The sequence below is a fragment of the Erythrolamprus reginae genome, chromosome 1, assembly GCF_031021105.1.
Source record: "Erythrolamprus reginae isolate rEryReg1 chromosome 1, rEryReg1.hap1, whole genome shotgun sequence".
Lineage (NCBI taxonomy): Eukaryota > Metazoa > Chordata > Lepidosauria > Squamata > Dipsadidae > Erythrolamprus > Erythrolamprus reginae.
Window position 1 is genome coordinate 227,667,632 of NC_091950.1, and position 24,715 is coordinate 227,692,346.

The 24,715-nt window shown below is 41.4% G+C and overlaps 1 protein-coding gene and 1 long non-coding RNA gene across 4 annotated transcripts in view; one reads left to right on the forward strand and one right to left on the reverse strand.

Annotated features, from left to right (window-relative positions):
* Window positions 1-253: 253 nt before the first annotated feature.
* Window positions 254-5,909, reverse strand: LOC139160270 (uncharacterized). Its single transcript, XR_011557910.1, has 2 exons — window positions 5,864-5,909; window positions 254-2,757 (listed from the first exon to the last, which is right to left on the reverse strand). It is a non-coding gene; the product is annotated as an uncharacterized lncRNA (long non-coding RNA).
* A 113-nt stretch (window positions 5,910-6,022) lies between these two features.
* Window positions 6,023-24,715, forward strand: part of TNFRSF21 (TNF receptor superfamily member 21) — a 56,837-nt gene continuing 38,144 nt past the window's right edge. Inside the window, exons 1-3 of one of the 3 annotated variants that reach the window (XM_070732408.1) lie at window positions 6,023-6,550; window positions 21,239-21,881; window positions 23,260-23,757. In XM_070732408.1, the coding sequence (XP_070588509.1) occupies window positions 6,482-6,550; window positions 21,239-21,881; window positions 23,260-23,757 (1,210 nt within the window). In that variant the 5' untranslated portion in view covers window positions 6,023-6,481. The remainder of the gene's footprint in view (window positions 6,551-21,238; window positions 21,882-23,259; window positions 23,758-24,715) is intronic. The other 2 variants (XM_070732407.1, XM_070732406.1) reach the window with 2 other exon arrangements.

A 24,715-nucleotide genomic window follows, 5' to 3' on the forward strand; every position in this document is an offset into this window, starting at 1 on the left:
TCGGGCCATTTTCAGGCTGTGTCTTATGGCACTTTAAAGTTGTTTTTCAGTTAGTTTTCAGGCCGTTTTTGGCCTGAAAACTAAGCCCTAAGGCAGTAGGAAAAGCAAGTAGGATGCTTGGCTGCATAGCTAGAGGTATAATGCGGATGCCACAAAGTCCCTGTGGGGAACAGGGTCTTCAGAGGGACTAAGGGCAACCCAGACGGGTGGGGTCACTCATGAAACCAAATCCTAGAAAGAAAACCTGGACACATTTCTCTCCGGGTGAAATGACACAGTTTTGGGCCGTGCACTTCCTTTTATTGGGGGGAATATGCAAATTGGGTAAGGTTATACGTATATGTCAAGTGGTATACAACATCCAATAACATAACTCTAAGATATGACACAACTTCCAAGTCCTTCCTATCTACATATGGCACGTAACTAGCTTCTACTGAACAAATGTCTCTTATGGCCAATTTCCTGGGCTCTTTGTTGTGAATATGGTTATCTCCTGTTTACCACAAAGCAAGGTCTTTTATTGCTGTTTTTGTCCGGTGTGCCCCAGGAAATGTAAACATGCATCCTTTTATCACAGTTCTCATCCTGCTGGCACATTCTTGTTATTCGAGGAGAGCTGCCTTTAACTGCTTTATGGCCAGTCACTTCCAAGCAGATTTCACCAGAAATGCAGACTCACTTTGTGACCTACGTGCAATCCTGTTCCTGGCTAATGGAATAAAAGTGTATAAGACAGTTATGTTAGAAGTCCAGATATTGAATCCTATCCTAACATGATATGGCAGCCACAGTATAACAAGCAGGAAGAGGGAGATTGTGATCCCACTGTATAGAGCGCTGGTGAGACCACATTTGGGATACTGCGTTCAGTTCTGGAGACCTCATCTACAAAAAGATATTGACAAAATTGAATGGGTCCAAAGACGGGCTACAAGAATGGTGGAAGGTCTTAAGCATAAAATGTATCAGGAAAGACTTAATGAACTCAATCTGTATAGTCTGGAGGACAGAAGGAAAAGGGGGGACCTGATCGAAACATTTAAATATGTTAAAGGGTTAAATAAGGTTCAGGAGGGAAGTGTTTTTAATAGGAAAGTGAACACAAGAACAAGGGGACACAATCTGAAGTTAGTTGGGGGAAAGATCAAAAGCAACATGAGAAAATATTATTTTACTGAAAGATTAGTAGATCCTTGGAACAAACTTCCAGCAGACGTGGTTGGTAAATCCACAGTAACTGAATTTAAACATGCCTGGGATAAACATAGATCCATCCTAAGATAAAATACAAAAAATATTATAAGGGCAGACGAGATGGACCATGAGGTCTTTTTCTGCCACCAGTCTTCTATGTTTCTATGTTTCTAAAAATGGCTTGAAATGGCTTGAAAATGGCTCAAAACAGCCTGAAAACAGCTCCCCAAATGGCTTGAAAATAGCCCCAAAAGAGCCTGGAAATGGCTTGGAAAATGGCCTGCAAGTAGCCAGAAAACAGTTATGTGTGTGGTGGCCAGTTGTCCACTTCCAATACTGTGGTGTGCACAAAGACCAGCTGTCCAGCATGTGGACTGGCCAACTTGTCTTCAGGTTTCTGGCGCCCCGGTGTGCACACATCCACATGCATATACATGCATTCTTGTTTGGGCACACAAATTGAAAAGGTTCACCACCACTGGTCTAGCCAATAATAGCCATATTACAGAGTAGCATGCAAAGTAATTATTTTAGACTAGAGAAAGAGATGAACATTCAGAGTCCTTTCGCTAACTATTGCCATATGTAATGATCCAGTAGTCAGTAGATATATAGTTGGAGAAAACCAACACATCCAACATGAAAGATGTAATGAACAGTTTTGGCTCAATAAGGAGAACTCTTATTTGATTTGTTCCTCCACCCACCTACCCCCTAAAAAAATTGTTCCCAATATTTTAAAAACCATAATACCATGTACACCATATGAAAAATGCTGATTACAGGAATCAGTTCCCTTTTGTGGTAAAGTTATAAGACCAAGCAATGTCCTTGAAGAATTTAGCAGACAGGTCTAGTTGGAAAAAGGAACAGAGTTTGAAAAAAGCAGTAGTCCCTTGCACAATACTCTGTACAGTAGTCAGCAATTTTAGCAGCAACAGAGAATAAAACTGGTATTAAAGTGTAAGGATGACACTTTCCCGACTAAGATTGGGCAAATGCTAAAGAACTCTTCTCCTTTGCATTACTATTTGCTTGCTTGGATCTTCGCAAAACAGGAACAGATTTTGCAAGAAGTTATCTGCATAAGATCATCTAGTTAGGCCATGAATTTTTCCTAGCACATTCCTTCTATTACCCAAAATAATAATATATTCTTTTTTTATTTTTAACTTATTAAAAGTTATTGCCAACAATAGAAAATCAGTATCATAATATATAAAAATGTTTCATGCTAAAACACTGAAGACAGGCATAGTCGAGAGTGTTGAGGGAATTATTTGTTTAGCAGAGTGATGGCATTTGGGAAAATCCTGTTCTTGTGTCTAGTTGTTCTGGTGTGAGTTTAATCCAAGGAATAATATGGGAAGACCATTTTAGAATTGCGATATCATCTTTTAGTTGACTATCTTGTTCAGGAGGAAGAGGAAGCATCCATCTTTCTAAATGCAAAAAATAAAGCCTGTGACAACTTGATGTTTGTTCAAAATGGTGTGAAGATTTTAGCCATTAACTAGACAACCTGTGACCTGGGCCATCTTTTCAGAGATATTTCCATACCTAAATAGAGAAACAGAAAGACCATGGGCTGATGGTTATTGTTTTGATTTTAAAAATAAAGAAAAAAACCTCTATCATTTTATTTAAAAAAGAAAGATATAAATGTAAATGCTTTTTGTTTCACAAAATATGCTTTTGATAAGAATATTATTTCCTTGACTTAGAGTGATAGTTAACCATGCTGGAACACCAGTTTCTCCAGATAAAGCAGCATAATTTCCATGGTTTTCCTTTGCAGTATGAAAGTAAAGCACGGCTATATTAGAAACTGTGTCCACTAAAGAGGGTATTCTTCATCTCCTGATCAATTGATCTTAATTTTTGGAATCATGACAAGGTCATTTTTGAATGAATCAATGTTTATCTTTGTTACAATAACATTCTTGTGGAGTTTTCCCACTATCACCTGCGTTCCATTGCAAGCCTTGGAAGAACCAAGTTACTCATTAAAATAATGGGAGAGCCTATCTTCAATTCAGTTTATGTGCTGATAATCCAGAGACTTCAGTTAAGGAATCGTGTTGGGAAATGAGTAGTGCTAGCTCCTTCACTGACAGCATTGAAGAAACACTATTCTTTCATCACTCCTTGAAGCATCTAAACTACTTGGAACTGAATACTGGTGAGAGAGAGGTTTCCTGAAGATGGGCTCCAGCACAAGTCCAAAAGTTTGGAAGACTTAAACTCTGGATTGGATCCTACAACATTATCTTGGGACACATATATTTGTCTTTATTTGTGAGTACTGGAACAGCCACAACATCTCCAAATTTCATTTCCCCCCCCAAGGAGTGATTAGTTCTGGGTCTTAGATACATTTTGTAAGTTAGCTTATTTAGTTCAAAAAATGTTTTTGTCATGACGAGAGTTTCATAGTATATACAGATGGAAATCAGTTTCACTGCCTAGTATGCAGTTTTGGTTTCTTTTGAGTGGTGGTAGAAGGATGATTAGAGAATAAGCTCTGAATGGTTCCCCAACTGTGGGTAAATATGAAATTATCAGGGGTTTTTTATTTTTATAATTTTTATGATGATGAAAATATTAAAGAGTTAAATTCTGATTTCCTAACCCAGTGTAAAATGAGGACCATTTTCCATTCTGAAAAATGATTGCGAACCCCAAAGCTCTTTGGGTTAGGAAATATGTATTTATTGATATTCACTCTGTTAGAAAAATTGCATAAATATTTTGCATTTTTTAATTTAAAAAAAAATTAAACCCCCCAAAAATTTACCCTTAGACTATCCACTGTTGACCTCTCCCGATTCCTAAGAGGTCGTAAGGGGTGTGCATAAGTGCACCAGTATGCCTTCTATCCTTGTTCTAATGTTTCTCTCTTACTAGTATCACGTATATAAATATTGTTATATCTTTGTATACCACCAATATGCACTTGACAAAACAAATAAGTAAAAATAAAAATAAAATTCTAAAATATTGTAGTTAACACTACTGATCTGCTGAAAGGGTTTTGGAGAGCCCCAGACCACTTTGAGAACCACTACTAAAAGCTCCCTTTTTACAACCCGGCAATTCCTGAATTCAGGGTAAAGTTGGGGTGATTGAATTGATCTGAGTGCTTACTGAACAGATGCCCATCCTGACATCATTCACAGCAGATATTTTTTCTTAGTGCCCTAGGAGATAAACATCTGCTGACACCTGAACTCTCAACTTTCCAAGTGGGAAAAAGTCAGGGGAGGGCTACTGCCTGGATGGGGGGGGAAGGGGGGGAGAATGCAGTGGGGTAGAGAAAATGGAGCTCCACCCCAGAACACCCAATTTGCACTGAAAGATGTTGAAAGAAAATGCAGGGCATCCTGCATAAGCTACGGGCACAGTGTGGTAGTAAAAATTTTAGTAGCCCTTCAGTGAAAAAAGTGTTTTCATGGATTAGGCCACCATACCACTCACAGTTTGAGAACCACTACTTTAACCTTTATTTTGCTGAAAAAGCTACAATTGGCTGAGTCACACAATATTAAAAGCCAAATGCGCTAACACTACAGTTCAATGCAAGATATAGACTAGAGTCTAAACTAACAGATCTTTCATTTGGTTCCTAAAGATGTTTTTTATTAATAATGAGAAGGGGTCCACATGAATTAGGTGAATAGGTCCCTATCTTGACATTCACATTGGGATTGCCCAATGTGGCACAATGGTAGATGAAACATGTTAATATGGTATATGCTTCTATGAGTGGGGGCAGTTCAGCTACAACACCTATATAAGGAAATTTGCACATGCATCTTTCCCTGTATATATATCTTTATTATATGTCATATCTGTGCATTTTCATTGCATGGGAGAGGATGATTATAGACCTTTCTTCCTCAATCATGTGAAATCCCTTTGCACAATTAAGATATATAGGGTAATGCAAAGGAGCAATTTTCATTAGTATTTATTTATTTATTTGCGTTTATTTATTTATTTGTATGCCACCCAACTCCCAAGGGACTCTTTATATATAATTTATTTATATTATTATTATTATTATTATTATTATTATTATTAATTATTATAATCATTATGAGAACAGAATTCAAGGAAACAAAAACTTATTGAAGTAGATAACATATACGGTAATCTGATTTTCTCTCTTTCTTATTGGGGGGAGGGAGGAAAAGAGGAGATAGAGACAGACAGAGGACTGTCCATGGTTCTGGAACAACCCTGGGCTCTATCTAGAATCATTCAGTTGTGATTAACTCCAGCCCGCTCACTCCAAGGAAAATGGAAAGCGTAGTCTAACAAAGGAGCCTCCAACTTTGGCAACTTTAAGCCTGCCGGACTTCAACTCCCAAAATTTCCTAGCCAGCTTTGCTGGGAGTTGAAGCCCGCGAGGCTTAAAATCGCCAAAATTGGGGACCTCTGGTTGGTTTTGCGGCCCAAAATTAAGAGGACGTCCCATTCTCACCATACACAAACTGATTTATAGTCTCCCCCAAATCTAATACACCTGGGAGAGCCCGGGTGCCCGATTCCTGTTTCTTGTCAGAATCGAGCTAAATCGCACCTGACCCAAGGCCCCTTTTGGGGGACGAGTTCGGTCACTAACGAGATTCTTAAGTCTGGAAAAGGAGACGGAGTACATTACCCTCCTTATAGTAGTTCCGACTCCGACGGAAGGTTTTTGAGCTGAGCTGGACGGGGCGGGCCAGTCTTTCTGAAAAGATGAGGTCACAAAAGGAGGCCCCGCCTCTCCTCCTCGGCCCATGTGCGCTGTCGCCGCCTCTCTTCCCGCCCACCGGCTGCTTTGGGCGAAAGGTTTTCCCCGCCCTTCTGGCCAGTCGAGAGAGGCTGGGGGGAGCGAGGTAGGTGGGAGTCGGATCTCCCCATCGCTCCCCATCGCTATGGGAAGCCGGCCGCTTCTCCTGCTGAGCCCAGTCCTCTCCCGGTGGCTTTCGGCTCCTCCCGCCGAGGAGCTGCAAGGCTGGCCCCGGAGCCCCGCGCGGCCAGCGTTCCCTCGTGCCCGGCGGGCTCCCCTTTCCTAAACCCCCGCCAGCCCCCACCTTCCCTTCCCGCCTTGCCCTCCTTCCCCGAGGCGTCCCTTGCCCATCATCCCCTGCCGGGCAATGGGGCAGCGGGGCTGCTAGATGGGCAGCTCTTCCGGCGAGGGTGGGCAAAGCGCGCCCTTCTCAGCTGTCGGCCTCCATGGCTTCGTAACGGCCTTCGCCCGCGCAGAAAGCATCCTTCCTCGCACCCAGCGCCGGCCATGGGGGCTTCCGCCGCCGCCTTCCGCAAGGCCCCCCGAGGAGCCGCGTGGGTCTCCAGCCTTCTCCTGGTGAGTCACCGCGGCAAGGATGCGGGCGAGGGAGAAAGGGGAGAAGCCGGCGCCTCGGGCGCTTCCCTCTTGCGGTAGAGGGGTAGGTGGTTTGTGGGGAGCGGGGGAGGGAAGGAGCCGGCTAGCGAGTCCCTCCGCAATGCTGTGGCTCGGGAAGGTGCGCCCCGGAGCCACCCGACCGTCGTTTGACTCGAGCGTGCCGGGCTCCGGAAAGGAAACGCGCAGGCTCTCCCCTGGTATACGGAGAAGCCAGCCGCCTTGAGCCTTCCGTCCGGACCTGAGGCCACTCAAGTCACAACCTGCCTATATGATCGGGAGTGGTTGGGTGTTTCTTTCTTTTTTCTTTTGGCGGTTAACCTCAAGTGGCCTTCAAAAACTAGCAATAGCAGTAGCATTTAGACTTATATACCGCTTCACAGTGCTTTGCAGCCCTTTGCAGAGTAAGCATATTGCCCCCAACAATCTGGGTCCTCATTTTACCCTCCTTGGAAGGATGGAAGGCTGAGTCAACAAGAGAGCGATCATTTATCCAAGGGGAAAGCCTCACCAAGCCGGCTTGCCCATCCCCACATGTTCGGAAGCTAGGGAAAGGCATTGGGTTGGCCCTGGGCTGGGCTTCCTTCCAAAGTCTGTGGGCGAAAATACCTCCAGGATCTCATTCCTGCCAAAGGACTCCTGCCACCAGACCGGTGGGGAGAGATGTTTCAATTTGCTAAGTCACGGACCAGTGGCACTGCAGCAGGAAACCTATGAATCACCCCATTCCCAACTGGGAACCGCTCACCTCTTCCCTCAGGCTGCCGGGTGGGGGGTGGGGGCACTCTTATTTACCTAGGATAAACAGTGTCTCCTTTTTCTGGCAGATAGAGAGAAGTTTACATAGGCTGCCTTTATACCTTTACGGAAAATATCCCCATCCCTGGGTTAGAGAGAGATGGCTAATGTGAGAACTGGAAGAAGAGAGGAAGATTGTCATAGAAGAGTTCTGAGCTCTTGGATGTCAAATATGGGAGCCTCTTAGGCATCTTTGACCCAAACTGTAGTCCCAAACCAGAGATTACGTAGTGCTTTCCACATATAATGATTATAACAATGGCTTTGCAAATGCTCTCTTCAGGTGTGTCTTGGGGCATACACCCAAAGAGAAAAAGAGTGAAGAGCTGAGGTTATGAAAGGAATGGTTCTGCTACAGCCAGTGTTGCTTTGTTGCCATCAGGAGATGGGGTGTACATGTGCGTTATTGTTCAGTTTTTGGCCTATTATAGGGATGGGGGATTAAGGGACTAAGTTGCTGTTTAATTCCTGTTTGGTTCCAATGTTGCCTTTCATTTAAAAATTTTGCTGTACCAATATACTGCTTTTCTTGATTTTATTTATTACATTTATATTTGCAGTTTTCAAAGAAGGCAAAAATGTAATTTGACTGTTTCCCAGTTTCATTCTTGAGCAATCTCTGAAATTGATTATTGCAAGACATATAATTGACTTTCATGGCTGTAAGAATTTGCTGTCGTGAGGAATATTAAGTGAAAATCCACACTAGTACAAAAACGCCATATAGAAATCACAGATATTTACCTGCAATTTTATATCCATCATCTTTAAGACACTGTGCGGCTATGCTAATGATCTTGTTCAGATCTCTCGGTTTACTCCCTGATGCAAGATACTATGTTGCCTTCAGTTTCTGATCTTGCATTTCATAATAACATTGAGTTAATTTAAATTGAAGTGTGACACTCTTCCAGAGTGTTACAAAACATTTGTTAAAGTCTTATTTAGCCTTTTTTTATCAGCATTGATACTGTTGCAACATCTGGCACATAGGAAATTGTTTTTTTTTATTTACCAGGCTCCTTAGATGCCGTTTAGAACCTGGGCATTTTGTTGTCTGCCAGATGCAGGGATGCTTTCCCAGTACTGGTCTAAAATGTCAACATTTCTTTCAAACATTATGCAAAGCCGTAATGAGTTCTTTAGGAGGAGAGATGCAGTTTAGCAAATTCATTTATTATTTTTTGTAAACGATCAGTTTGCTTTCTTGATAGGATTCTTATAGAACACTTGTGGCTGGAGAGAGACATTTTTTGAATAGCAGGCAGAAAAACCCAGTTCAAAATATGGGAAAGGCCTGGGCAGATTTAAGTATATAGATAAAATATAATTGATCAACAAAGAGTAACAAAGATGATTAGGGAACTGGAGGCTAAAACATAGGAAGAATGGTTGCAGGAACTGGGCATGGCTAATTTAATGAATAGAAGGACCAGGGCAGACATGATAGCAGTGTTCCAATATCTCAGGGGTGGCCACAAAAAAGGAAACAATCTATTCTCCAGAGCACTTGAGGATAGAACAAGAAATAAAGGGTCAAAACTAAACAAGGAGAGAAATAACTTAGAACAAAGGAAAAATTTCCTGACAGAACGATTAACCAGTGGAACAGCTTGCTTCCAGAAGTTGTGAATACTCCAACACTGGAAGTTTTTAAGAAGATGCCGGATAACGATTTGTCTGAAGTAGTGTAGTGTTTCCTGCCTAAACAGGGGATTGGACTAGAAGATCTCCAAGGTCCCTTCCAACTCTGTTGATGTTGTTGTGGTGGTGGTGGTGAGCTGGATAATTTCATTGCTTAGCATGCATTAGTTTCATCTTTATGTCATAGTCAAAATCACAATTTTGTAGAAAATTCAGAAGAGGTTCTGAAACCACAACCAAGGCTTTACAAGTCATAATGAGATTTTGCAACTCGAAGCTGAAACAAAAGTGGACACACCAGATTATAGATTAACAAAATGTTTCAGCCTGGTTCATACACAAGGATTGTTCAGAGTTAATAATGACATAATGGAAGAAAAGAGTAGGATCTTTTGATTCATTTCTCGTATCTGAACAATGGTAAAGTGATTGTCATGTTGCTTGTAGGAGAACTATATTATTAAGGTGATAATGACATGTTTCTCCTCTTCTGTGTTGTCAAAATGGGAATTTTTCTACTGGACCTCAGGAGATTCACAGGGGTTAGTACAGTTCCATAGCTGCTTGGATGCGAACTGTACTGTTGCTATGGTGCTGTACATTCAGCATTTTTTCAAGGACAACACGAAGTTTGTTTTTCATTTGGAAGCCTTGTGAATTTGATTCCCTTTATAACAGCTGAATTTGGCTAGCATTTGGGGTTTGGTGCAGTATTAATCTTTTGAGATTATTTTAATAGGTAAGGGTGCTTCAGCAACATTAATTGAAAGCTTAATTCTTGCTTCTTCAAGGAGTGATTAGTGCTTTGAGAATAATGATTTTTTAAAAATGATAATAATTCAGTTAAATGGAGTCCACCTTCTTTTGTAAACATGATTGCTGTGGGTTCCAGCAAGGCCGCTCAGTTTGGGCTAATTTTGATCCAGGTTAGATTATTAAATTACCAGGAGTAGGGTTAGGATTCACTTACTGCCTTTTATAAATAAGATTTTTTTACATGCTAATACATCCTTCCATAGGCTTTACTCTCTGTAGTCAGAATTACACTTGAATTTTCTGTTACGTCTTGCAGATGTTTTATAATATAAGTAACATTCATTTAGTGACCATAATTAGATCTGGCCACTTGGTTGTTAAGTGAAGTTCTCACTAAATGAAATCATGACTATATATTATTTTACTTTAAGTTTCCTTTGCTGTACAGATCTTAGGATTGTAAATGTGAGAATTGTGTCATAGTTGTTTTTTCATCACTGTCATAATTGCCAACAGTCACAAAATTGGGCAGTTCTAAATAAGGCCTACCTATACTTCACTGTTTCTTTCAATCTGTATCCATTAGAAAGATAACTTTTTAATGCCTGCATCACTTGAAACACAATAACAGAATTGGAAGGGACCTTATAGGTCATCTAGACCAACCTTCTGCCCAAGCAGGAGACCCTACACTATTTCTGACAGTTGGTGGTCCAGCCTCTTCTTGAAAGCCTACAGTGATAAAGCATCCACAACTTCTGAAGACAAGCTGTTCTGTGGGTTGATTGTTCTGACTGTCAAAAAATCTCTTACAAATGAAGGCAAAAATAAAGAAAATATCTCCCTATTTCTAGGTTGAATCTCCCCTTGGTCAGTTTCCATCCATTGTTCTTTATCTGGCCTTCGGGTCCTTGGAATATAGGTTGTCCCCCCTCCTCTCTGTGACAGCCCCTCAAATATTGGGACACTGCTATCATGTTTCCTCTTGTCCTTCTCTTCACTAGACTAGCCATGCCCAGTTCCTATAATCTTTATTCATGTTTTAGCCTCCAGTCCCTTAATCATCCTGGTTGTTCTCTATATTCTTTCTAGAGTCCCAACATCTTTTTTATAGTGCGGTGATGAAAACTGGATGCATTATTCTAGGTGTGGTATTACTAAGGCTTTATACAGTGGTATTAGTACCTCACTTACTCTTGATTGAATCCCTCTATTAATGCAGTTTATGATTGCGATGATTTTTGGCTGCCACTGCACACCACTGGCTCATATTTAATTGATTGTCCACTAGGATTCCAAGATCCCACTCACAATTACTGCTATTAAGCCAGATCTCACCTAATCTATAAATGTACTTTTTGGTACACGGGTCTGTGTACTCATGTACAATTGATGAAAGAGTGTCAATTGAACATTCTACTTAGACTTTGAAGATAAAACTTCTAATCAGACACATGGAAAAGCAACTGATTATTAGCCTGAAAACTGTAGCTTATAACCAGAATGAACAACCTAGAAATCTGATCTGCAAGGAGAGGGGCCCTGATATCTGCTATTTCTCTAGTTATGGTTCATTTTTTATAAAATTTGGATGACAGCCATTTCACACCATAATACATACACCCCAAGGGAGTAATTAAATTACAGAAAATAACTTTCAAGAAAAATTGTGCTGCAATTATACATTTATATGCATGCATAACAGCATCAACCATTGATTTTTCAATAGAAGGTAAGTGGATGAACTAGTTAAGACAGTGTTAAATATTCAAAGAGACAGACCTGGTACTCAGTACTCATCAACTGGTCCCTGTGAATTGAAGTGCCCTGCAAGAATGCTAAACTAAACAATCACCTCTGAATATAACACACCATATACCATACTTTTCGGAGTATAAGAGGCACTGGAATATAAGACACACCTTAGTTTTTGGGGAGGGAAATAGGGAAAAGAATCTGCTTACCAGATATTCATCTGGCTAGTATCCTTAATCTGGTCAGCTTCAGCACATTATTTTATCCCCTGGTTAAGGACTTAAAAAAAATATTCTGAGAGTGTAACAGTGAAAGAGCTTGCAAGCCAGAAAGAGCTGGGAACATCATTAGCACTTGGAAAGAAATAGTCTGAGCAAGTAAACCAATGGAAAACCCCCCGCAAAGGCTTAGGGCTTGGAAAACATTCTTCTTTGCAGAGAGTAACAATGAAAGAGCTTGCAAGCTGTAAGAGCTGGGAACATCGTTAGCACCTGGTTAGGGCTGGAAATAAACTTATAAGAGCAAGTTAGAGTAATGAAAAAAAACCCTGCAAAGACCTAGGGCTTGGAAAACATTCTTCACAGATAGTAACAATGAAAGCGCTTAGGTACATTATTAGCATCTGGTTAGATCTGGAAAGAAATATCTGGAGCAAGTAAAGCAATGAAAAAAAAACCCTACAAAGACAGGGTTTGGAATACATTCTTGGCAGAGAGTAACAATGAAAGAACTTGCAAACCGATAAAAGCTGGGAACATTATTAGCACCTGGTTAGGGCTGGAAAGAAACATTTGGAGCAAATAGAGAATGAAAAAAAAAGCAAAGACAGGGTTTGGAAAACATTCTTTGCAGAAAGTAACAATGAAAGAGCTGGCAAGCTGGGAAGAGCTGGGAACATTGTTAGCATCTGGTTAGGGCTGGAAAGAAACTTACTCAGAGCAATTTAGAGTAATGAAATGCAAAGACTTAGGGCTTGGAAAACATTCTTCGCAGAGAGAAACAATGAAAGAGCCTGTAAGGTAAGAGCTGGGAAGATCGTTAGCAGCTAGTTAGGGCTGGGGGGTGGAGAAGCTACATTCAAAGTATAAGATGCACCCAAATTATCAGCCTCCTTTAGGGAGGAAAAGGGTGCGTCTTATACACTGAAAAATATGGTATATTTTTAATACTAACACAAGGCTAATAGTTTCATTCAGATTTGAACTTCTGAGACTCCCATTGAATTAATCTATTGCCCCAGTAGTAAAGGGGCCAGCTGCCCTTAATTTTCATTCATATGCATTGACTGTTGACCTAGTTATTAGTTAGCAATTCATCTATCCAACTAGTTTTCACCTCTCTTTTGTCTTTAATGTCTTTACCGTCCTGCTTTAATAACTTACCACTGATACATTGCTTTTTAAAAAACAAAGTAGCTTATTTTGAGCTATTTCAAGGGCTTTCTTAAAAAGGAAAGGAGCAGTTAGTGCTTTGGGTCATATGTAAGCAACCCAAGTAGTATTAGCAAATATTAAGCTTTCTGAAAACTTAAGCAGCATTAATAGATATTCACTGATATTAAAGCTTATTTTTCATGACAGTTTCAAGTGTCAAAAATGTTAAATGTTAAGATATTAATAGTTGGAAAATATTGATATCTTCAGTCTTTTGCATGTTACTAATGCCTGAGAATAATATAAAAAGTATTTCATTAAAATTAATTTATTAACCATTGTTTATTTATTTTGTATGTGTACTGTTTCTATTTTTTATATTGTCAATGATGGGATTTTTTTTAAAGAAATATTGTTACCATGTGATCTAGTCAATCATGGTCTTTGTTCTTATAGTGAGGAGTTGATTTGGACTGGCTTTGTTCATGCTTTAAGTTAATGATTGATTTTAACTTAATGTGCAAATTTATTTCACGAAATAAACTTAATTTCACATTTTGCCAACAAATGTAATGCGAAGGCATGATTTGTTGGTTAAAAATCCTAGCTTGTTATGCCTGAGTCATGACAAACTGATTTGCTCAACAGATATTTGTCAAAGTAGTTTTTGGCACTGCATAGTGTGCAAATACTGCCATTGTATGCTAAGCCATTGTTTTAATTATGCTTTGATGAACATGCCAATCCTACAGATACAAAGATTAATGATTGCCTGGTTGTATAATTCCTACTTTGTTTTTCCTCTGTCTTAACCAATTGTTTGTCTTGAGTTGCTACAGATTGATTAGAAAGTTAAGTAGGATACAGAAGAAACCAGGAATACACCAAAAAATGATAGTTGTTCACACATCATGCTCTTCTTTACTTACAATATATAAGCCAACAACCGGTCATAATTATTAAAAGAAATAAACCATAATGTGTGCATATTTGTATATCATGCTTTCACCATAAGCAAACTATATTGTCCTTAAAACAAGGTGGAGTGTCCTCATTTAGCAACTGCCTCAGACAGTGACCATTTATAATTGCAAAGAAACAGTAACTTTGAGACCAATCCTCCCATTTATGACCTTTGCAGGTCTGCAAAGCAAAGGAAAGTTGAAATAAGATCCTGTTATTGTTTGACTTAGCAACTGGTTTGTTTAATGACTGAATCGAGGATACCAGCAGTGGTTGCTAAATGACATGTATGTATGTACGTATAAATCCAGTAGATTTTTGTTGTTGTTCTTCCTATACCCAGTAAGCAGACATTTATTGTATTGATTGATCAATATTGACTGATATCACCCCAAAGAAAAGGAAAAAGAGAGAGGGAGAGAGAGAAAGAGAGAAACCAACTCCCTACAAGTTGAGTGAAATGCATAGTTTGCAATTTTGAACATATATATTTCTAGCATACCAACCAGTGGGAATATCTCGTTGGGGATAGACCAAACAGCTGCTCTCTAACAAAGTTTGTAACTGAGCCAGAGTTTTTGGGTGGACCTGGTATTTGGGATTAGAAAGGATTCTATAGATGGAAGTATACAATCTCATACAATCAGAAAAACAACAATTTGTTAGCAGATCTTGCTATTGCAAAAATAAGAGGCAGTTGAAACTGGCCTTTTCTCTATAGCAGTGGTTCCCAAACTTGGCAACTTTTAAGAGTTGTGGACTTCAACTCCCAGAATTCTCCATCCAGCAAAGCATAGCATAACATAGCTGGCTGGAGAATTCTGGGAGTTGAAGTCCACAAGTATTAAAGTTGCCAAGTTTGGGAACCACTGCACTATAGGATGAGAAAGAACATTTGAATATTGATCAGGTCAATTTAAAAACAATGCAGAGCTGGCTGGGAGCTATATTAAACCATTTTCATGTCAATCACATAGAAACATAGAAACATAGAAGTCTGACGGCAGAAAAAGACCCCATGGTCCATCTAGTCTGCCCTTATACTATTTTCTGTATTTTATCTTAGGATGGATATATGTTTATCCCAGGCATGTTTAAATTCAGTTACTGTGGATTTATCTACCACGTCTGCTGGAAGTTTGTTCCAAGGATCTACTACTCTTTCAGTAAAATAATATTTTCTCATGTTGCTTTTGATCTTTCCCCCAACTAACCTCAGATTGTGTCCCCTTGTTCTTGTGTTCACTTTCCTATTAAAAACACTTCCCTCCTGGACCTTATTTAACCCTTTAATATATTTAAATGTTTCGATCATGTCCCCCCTTTTCCTTCTGTCCTCCAGACTATACAGATTGAGTTCATTAAGTCTTTCCTGATACGTTTTATACTTAAGACCTTCCACCATTCTTGTAGCCCGTCTTTGGACCCGTTCAATTTTGTCAATATCTTTTTGTAGGTGAGGTCTCCAGAACTGAACACAGTATTCCAAATGTGGTCTCACCAGCATTCTATATAGCGGGATCATAATCTCCCTCTTCCTGCTTGTTATACCTCTAGCTATGCAGCCAAGCATCCTACTTGCTTTCCCTACTGCCTGACTGCACTGTTCACCCATTTTGAGACTGTCAGAAATCACTACGCCTAAATCCTTTTCTTTTGAAGTATTTGCTAACACAGAACTGCCAATACAATAGTCAGATTGAGGATTCCTTTTCCCCAAGTGCATTATTTTACATTTGGAAACATTAAACTGCAGTTTCCATTGCTTTGACCATTTATCTAGTAAAGCTAAATCATTTACCATATTGCCGACACCTCCAGGAATATCAACCCTATTGCACACTTTAGAGTCATCGGCAAATAGGCAAACCTTCCCTACCAGACCTTCCCCTATGTCACTCACAAACATATTAAAAAGAATAGGACCCAGAACAGACCCTTGTGGCACACCGCTTGTAACCTGACTCTGCTCAGAATACTCGCCATTCACAACAACCCTCTGGTGTCTATGCTTCAGCCAGCTGCAAATCCATTGAACTATCCAGGGATTAAGTCCAATCTTCACTAATTTATCTATCAGCTCTTTATGTGGAACCGTATCAAAGGCTTTGCTGAAGTCCAGGTAGGCAATATCCACGGCACCACCTTCATCCAACACCTTTGTGACATAGTCAAAGAAATCAATGAGATTAGTCTGACATGATTTGCCTTCAGTAAAGCCATGCTGATTTGGGTCCAATAATTTATTGTTTTTTAGGTGCTGATTTATCCTCTTTTTCAGTAGAGTCTCCATCATTTTAACGACAACTGATGTCAAGCTAACTGGCCTGTAGTTACCAGCTTCTTCTCTACTGCCCTTCTTGTGGATAGGCACAACACTTGCCATTCTCCAATCCTCAGGAACATCTCCTGTTAACAAGGATTGGTTAAACAAATCAGTCAGGGTGGTAGCAATGACAGATCTGAGTTCTTTAAGAACTCTGGGGTGGATGCCATCTGGACCCATTGCCTTATTTATCTTTAATCGTTCAAGTTCTTCTAAGACATCGGCTTCTAAGATCACTGGAGCTGAATCCGTACAGTTGGAGGCAATGCTATATCCCTCTATAGTATTATTTTGTAAGGTGTCTTTTGAGAACACTGAACAGAAGTAGCTATTGAAATGGTCAGCGATCTCCTTATTCCCATTAATGCATGTATTTTTCCCGGTACTAAGCTTTGTGATGCCGCAGTTTTTCTTCTTCTTATCACTAATATATCTGAAGAAGGTTTTATCCCCCTTCTTTAGAGATTTGGCAATTTCTTCCTCTTTTGAGGCTTTAGCAGCATATATTATCTGTTTCGCCTCCTTCTGTCTCATTTTATACACCTCCCTATCAGCTATACTTCCAGACTCTTTATACCTCCTATAGGCAGCCTTTTTTTCATTGACTATAGTCCTTACATCATTGCTAAACCATAGCGGTTTCTTCTTCCTTTTACCTTTAGTTATTTGTCTTACATACAGTCCAGTGGCTTTTAAGATGGCCTTTTTAAATACAGTCCACTGGGTGCTCGCTCCTGCCATTTTATCCCTCCCCTTTAATTCATTATCTAAATATTCCCCCATTGCATTAAAATTTGTTTTTCTGAAATCCAATACTTTGGTTGCATTATAGGATTGCTCACAATGAGTTTTTACATCAAACCACAAACATAGATGGTCACTGCAACCTAAATTTTCTCCCACCTTGACATCTGAAACCCAATTCCCATTCGTAAAAACTAAATCTAGAATATTCTCCCCTCTAGTTGGTGTCTTAACCAGCTGTGCCAGAGCTGCTCCTGTAAAGGCCTCTACTATATTCTTACTTTTGCATGTAAGGGCACTGGGGATATTCCAGTCAACATCAGGCATGTTGAAATCACCCATAACCACAATACAGTGAACCCTCGATCATCGCGAGGGTTCCGTTCCAGGACCCCACGCGATGATCGATATTTAGCGAAGTAGCGGTGCGGAAGTAAAAACACCATCTGGCGTGCGCAGATGGTGTTTTTGCTTCCACTGCCGCCCGCCCTTCGCCCGCCCACCCCGTTGCTCGCGCCTGGGGTGCGCGCGCGTTTGGGGACTCCCTAGATCCGCTCCCCAGCTGGGGAGCGGATCTAGGGAGTCCCCAAACGCGCGCGCTTTCCCCAGCAACGCGCGCGGGGTGGGGACTCCCTATATCCGCTCCCCAGCTGGGGAGCGGATCTAGGGAGTCCCCACCCCGCGCGCGTTGCTGGGGAAAGCGCGCGCGTTTGGGGACTCCCTATATCCGCTCCCCAGCTGGGGAGCGGATCTAGGGAGTCCCCAAACGCGCGCGCGTTGCTGGGGAAAGCGCGCGCGTTTGGGGACTCCCTATATCCGCTCCCCAGCTGGGGAGCGGATCTAGGGAGTCCCCAAACGCGCGCGCTTTCCCCAGCAACGCGCGCGGGGTGGGGACTCCCTATATCCGCTCCCCAGCTGGGGAGCGGATCTAGGGAGTCCCCACCGCGCGCGCGTTGCTGGGGAAAGCGCGCGCGTTGCTGGGGAAAGCGCGCGCGTTTGGGGACTCCCTAGATCCGCTCCCCAGCTGGGGAGCGGATCTAGGGAGTCCCCACCGCGCGCGCGTTGCTGGGGAAAGCGTGCGCGTTTGGGGACTCCCTAGATCCGCTCCCCAGCTGGGGAGCGGATCTAGGGAGTCCCCACCCCACGCGCGTTGCTGGGGAAAGCGCGCGCGTTTGGGGACTCCCTATATCCGCTCCCCAGCTGGGGAGCGGATCTAGGGAGTCCCCACCGCGCGCGCGTTGCTGGGGAAAGCGTGCGCGTTTGGGGACTCCCTAGATCCGCTCCCCAGCTGGGGAGCGGATCTAGGGAGTCCCCACCCCACGCGCGTTGCTGGGGAAAGCGCGCGCGTTTGGGGACTCCCTATATCCGCTCCCCAGCTGGGGAGCGGATCTAGGGAGTCCCCACCCCGCGCGCGTTGCTGGGGAAAGCGCGCGCGTTTGGGGACTCCCTAGATCCGCTCCCCAGCTGGGGAGCGGATCTAGGGAGTCCCCAAACGCGCGCGCGTTGCTGGGGAAAGCGCGCGCGTTTGGGGACTCCCTAGATCCGCTCCCCAGCTGGGGAGCGGATCTAGGGAGTCCCCAAACGCGCGCGCTTTCCCCAGCTGGCGCCGCCGCTGGGGTCTTACGGGGGCAAGAGGGGGAAGACCCAGGGAAGCCTCTGCCCGGCGGGGAAACTCCACCATCTATGCATGCGTGGAAGGGCACGCATGCGCAGATGGTGGAGTTTACTTCCTGGTTGAAAACTCGCGAAATAGCCCTTTCGCGATACTTGAACACGCGAAACTCGAGGGTTCACTGTATCTCCCTTTACTGCCATTTGGGTAATTTCATCCACCATCTTGTTGTCATATTCCTCAGATTGCCCTGGAGGCCTATAGATCACCCCAATTCTAATGACAGAACCGTCTTTATTTTGCATGCAAATCCAGAGGGTCTCTAGATCTTGACATGTATTTTGAATTAGTATTGTTTTTAGAGTTTCTTTAACATAAATGGCTACTCCACCTCCCCTTCTCTCTATTCTATCCTTCCTATACAGTGTATATCCTGGTATGGATATTTCCCATTCATTAGAATCCTTAAACCATGTCTCAGTTATGGCAACCAGGTCCAAATTATCTCTAGATATTATGGCCATTAATTCACAGAGCTTGTTGCTCAAGCTTCGAGCATTCGTGCACATTACACGAAGAACATTATTTTCATTATTAGTTTGCCCCTTATCATCAACAACTACATCTATTTTATTTGCAGCTCCCTTTTCATAAGCTTCCAAAAACTGCTTTATCCTCATTGGTCGGGGACAGAAATCACCCACATCAGTTACATCTCTGTCCCCTTTACCTAGTTTAAATGCCTGTCCAAAAAAGTTCTGAATTCCTCACCGAGTACCTGGGTACCTCTGTATGATGGATGCAAACCATCCCTCTTAAACAACTCCCTATTAGACCACCTACTGACATCATGACTTACATAGCCAAAACCTTCAGCTTTACACCACTGCTTTAACCACACATTAAACTCTATGATACACGTTGTTTTATCCTCTTGGCCACAAACCGATAACACCTCTGAGAAAGTCACTGAATCTGCTATTTTACCCAGCTCCACACTTAGACATTGAATATCTCTTTTTACTACATTGACATTTCTCTGGGACAAATCATTTGTGCCAAGATGCACCACCACATCAATGTTATTACCTTTACTCACAGCCTTGACAATGTTTGTAATCCTCCTCCTGTCCCTGCTGGCAGTGGCCCCTGGGAGACACCTCAGCACCTTCACCACGTCCTTACTCTGTCCCAAATCAACACCTCTAACAGTCGAATCACCCACAAGAAAATGTGTCCTCTTTATATTTCTACTAACTGCACTTGATGGTTTGGTGACATTTACAACAACTTCCCCTTTGAATATCCCCTCATTCTCTGCCTGAGGGGCCTTGCTAATATCTCCAACATCCTTACTATTTAAATCCGCAAGAACAGTATAGGAATTCGATAAAGAGAGACCAAAATTACTATGTTTTTGCTCAACTGCACGCAATCTTCCTGAACCGACAGTTGTCCACACAGCCCTCCTCCTCGGGTGGCGCTGTGGAAGTGGAGGCTGGACACATGGCTGCATTACAGCACGTGGCTGGGACAATCTTTCCACTTCTGACTGCAAGCTACAAACTAAGGACTGCAATCTAGAGATCTCGCCATCTAACCTAGATGTCCTAATGCAAAGAGGGCAGTACCCCAAGTTCCACAAGGTACTACGGAAGACAACAGCCAAACAAGTGTTACACTGCACCAAGCCAGTCATCTTAACAATGTATTGAAATACAAGTACTTAGCAATAAAATCCACAACCCCTATTGCTACCAAACTTTGCTGATTTTGGTTTATAGTTATATGATTCGCGCGCCGTTAGGCGCGCGGGCCACTACCTTCCTCTCCTTCTCTGTGATCTGAAGTGCAAATTAAAATGGCTTTTTCCTGTTTTTATCCTTCCCTTTGTCTGTTCCAGCCAGTTAAATCTCCCCCTTCACAGTCTGCTATTGCAATTCCTTTCTCAAAAAGTCAAATAGGTGAGTTGAGGACTTAAAAAGAGAAATAAACTGGTCATCCACTCTACATCAAGCTTTCTTGTTTTTACTGAAGTGTACTCGTCTGTTGTCAATAGTGGGTGGTAGTTTTGTAAAGGGGTCAAATGGAGATGAGCTATCTGGGCTGCCAGTTACGTTCTGAATCTGATCTGATCTAAGACTGACCATTTTGAAACCTGACACTTCTTAGACACTTCTAAGAAATGTCCCTTCCTATATCATCTGCTTTGTGAGAAGGGTTGAGGGTTCTGTCATCTCTCTCTCTCTCTCTCTCTCTCTCTCTCTCTCTCTCTCTCTCTCTCTCTCTCTCTCTCTCTCTCTCTGTGTGTGTATGTGTGTATGTGTGTGTGTATGTATGTATGTATGTATGTATGTATGTATGTATGTATGAAACTAATGAATCTGTAAACTATTATAATGCGTTTTATGAAAGTGAATATATGTATCTGATTTCACCACTGAAATTCAACCCACATTTTAATTGAGTTTACCATCACTTGCTGAGATCAAGAGAAAGGCAAAAAGACTTCCAAGAATCCAAGAAATAAGTGTTCATAAGAAGGCAAATAGCTTCTGCAAAGCCACAGATTTGAGTATGTATTTGGATTATACTTACTCAGTAAGTCAGTAAAGCTGAAACCATTTGCTGTAATTTGCCTTGCAAAATGTACTTGACTTCCATTTGTATATGTATTTCAGGGATTTGTGTTCCTGGGCACTGTGGATGCTCAGTTCGAGTTGTCATCTGAACAGAACACCATCAGTACATACACTCATCATGACCGTGCCAGTAATACACGTCTGATTTGCCACAAGTGTCCTGCAGGAACATATGTATCTAAGCACTGTACTGTGACGACCTTAAGAGAATGCAGCTCTTGTGCTAATGGGACCTTCACAATGCATGAAAATGGTAAAGAAGAATGCCACCCATGTAGAAAGCCCTGTGAGCAGCCAATGATTGAGAAGACACCTTGCACTGATCAGACTGATCGTGAATGCTCTTGCCCACCTGGCAAATTTTTACATGGAGACACTTGTATCCCATATAAAGTATGCCCCATTGGATGGGGCTTAAGGAGAAAAGGAACGGAAACCGAAGACATCAGGTGCAAACCATGCCCTCGTGGCACTTTCTCTGCTGTGCCTTCTAGTGTGCTGAAATGCAAATCCTTTACTAACTGTACACAACTAAACATGGAATTGATAAAACCAGGGACAAAAATGACAGACAACATCTGTGGATTTCAATCAATTTCCCAGAATGTAGCTGGGCTTTTGTCTAGTCTAGGAGAAGATGAAAAGCACTACAAAGTTTCTTCTGCTACATTTCTTACCAAAGGTAGGTGTAAAAGCATTGGGAAGCATTCTCTGCTGGAACATGAAAAATAATGTGATGATTAGGAAACTTTATTTTGAAGTAATAAGCTGGTAATGCTCTAATCTGGAGTTCCCTTCTCTTCCTCTAAAAGATGCCTGTTAGGCTTCTACTTTACCTTAGGTTAGATTCCCACAATTTGTTTATTTAGACACTCTGTATGGCTGCCCACTCACTCTCCGTGATCCTGGGTGTCATGTTTTCTTTAGCACCAAAAAGTTGTAATATTGCACACGGCTAACTTAACAATGTCCTTGTTTATCAGTGCAAATTCAATTGTAGTCGTAAGTCGAGGCCTACCTGTAATAAGATACCCCTGGGGGATTGTATCTCTTGAAAAGTGTCTGCTTGGCCAATGGTTTTCCAAATCAACCCACATTTTCTCCCTGATGCCTTTCCGTTCTGTATCCACAATTTCACAAAAAACCCAGCTCTTCAATAGTTACGCCCTAATTCAGCTTCAGCATAATTCCTCTAGTGAGTACAGCACATTATGGCAGCAATTATTTGACCAGGATGTGGGTAATGGGGAGATGGAAGGGTCAACTATGCTGTAGGGAGCGAGAGAGATGTAAAGGCATTTTAAATTGCATCCCTTTATCAACCTGATACAGAATTGTATTTCTTAAATTTGATAGATCTTACGTAGATATGTACAAGAATGCATAGTTAGATACCAAGTGAGATTTTTTTCCAACAATTAAACTGATTAATTTGTATAGTGTTATGTCCTTTTGCTTAATTGTTTAAAATATTGTATGTAATAAATAGTAACACTTGCATCCTAGCCCACTACTTTTACTAAACCTTTCATTGTTAGTATTTTGAAATTATAGCATTAAACTTGGCTTAAAATCAGCATCTATTGCAAAATGTTTTCATGAATTGAGGATTTGCAACCTAAGAACTGTGCTCAGCAACTATATTTTGCATGGCTTTCATACACTCTTTGTGGCTATTTTACACATCGGAGTAAACAATCTGATGCCTTCCAGATGTTTGAGATTTCATCAGCTATCAGCATTTTTCTTCCTTATGGGATTGTGGGATGTGGAGTCCCCACCAAATAGGGAGGATACTTCATTATATACTCTTGGGCCACTTTTACTTCTTTCTAAATTAAGTGCTGCTAGAGGTCATTCTTGGTCAGAGCTGTATTAATAGCTCCTAGCAGACTTTTCCAACAAAGGCTTTCCAGACAGGCTGGATTTTAGCTCTTGAAGTTCTCAGTCTTTTAGGTCACATTGATTTCTAAACCTTATTGGTAGCATCAACCATGAAAAGACTGGCTGATAGGGTCTATGATTGCAGATTCATTTTTAATATTGTATGTGTTTTTTAGGTGTGAATGCTTCCTCTTCCAACTTCACCAACACTCTTCCCCCAAGCACATATGCTGACATGATGGAGCCAACAGACACTTACAATGAAACCTCTAAGAATGAGACTGTGGCAGCTTTGAACTCTTCTTCTAAGTCTGTAAATCACCAGCAGCTATATTACCACAAACACACCCCTTCCAATCTTAACTTACAGCCAGCACTGGAGATGAGTGGCAACGTGAAATCCAGCATTCCATATAAACCCCCTAAAAGAGGGTCCCCGAGACAGGCTATGCACAAGCATTTTGATATCAATGAACATTTGCCATGGATGATTGTCCTGCTACTGCTGCTTGTGCTTGTGGTTATTGTTGTTTGCAGTGTCCGCAAAAGTTCACGAACTCTAAAAAAAGGACCAAGGCAAGATCCCAGTTCAATTGTGGAAAAGTCTGTTTTAAAGAAATCTTCTACCCCAACCCAACATCGGGAGAAATGGATCTACTATTGCAATGGGCATGGTGAGTAGTTGTAGTTCTATAAACAGAAATACATTCACAGCTAAAATAGAGGTTTAAAACTCTCAACCCTCTTAGCTTCTTAAAAATAACTTTATTCTGACAGGCCATCTTTTTCATATTTATTTATTTATTTATTCCATTTATATGCTGCCCATCTCGCAGAGCAACTCTGGGCACCTTACAAAATAGTGAACTGTTTTGTAAGGTAAACTAACATGGAATGGAATGTTTTATATTCATGACAGAGATCATAACAGATACCCAGTATTCTGCACCAAACACAAAGTGCCTCTTCAAAGTTTCCCGAACTATATAACATATATGACTTTGCAAATAGGCAGACTGCAGCAATCATTTATGGAAATAAATGCTGCAAGGAATTATGTTGGTATGTAGCTATTTATCAATTTTCTATGATGTTCAATAACTTAGGTCTACTGTACTGGATGTCCTCACAGTTATGTATTGTGGGCCTGATTATATACTAGTCTCCATAGGTGTTTATCCAGAGGGTGAGTAGCATCATTAGGAAGGGATAGAAGATTTCAGTGGATCTTCCTTCTATCCCAGGCAGCAGATCCTCTTATGCTGCCTTAATGAGAGATCACAGTTTCCCAAGCAACTTACTACAGCACTAAAGCTGTTTCTCTCAATAGGTTTTCCTGTCTATCTGATACATAGAGGTGACATTTAAAGGAAAGTGGTCCCCTTAAAGCAGCACCTCTGTATGTGCCTCCTGCTATGTGTTTTTGTCTATTTTAATTATCATAATTTGCATTCAGGTTGACATTTGTCATCTATCTTCAGAAAATGCAACCGTAGGGATCCTCAACATTGTGATAAAGATAAACTAAAACCTTTTATAGGGGCCAGTTCTTTTTTACTATATGCAATATTTTTTATCTAAAAGCCATTCCCCCTAATTTTGTTTCATTTTCAATAAACAGTTTAGAACAAC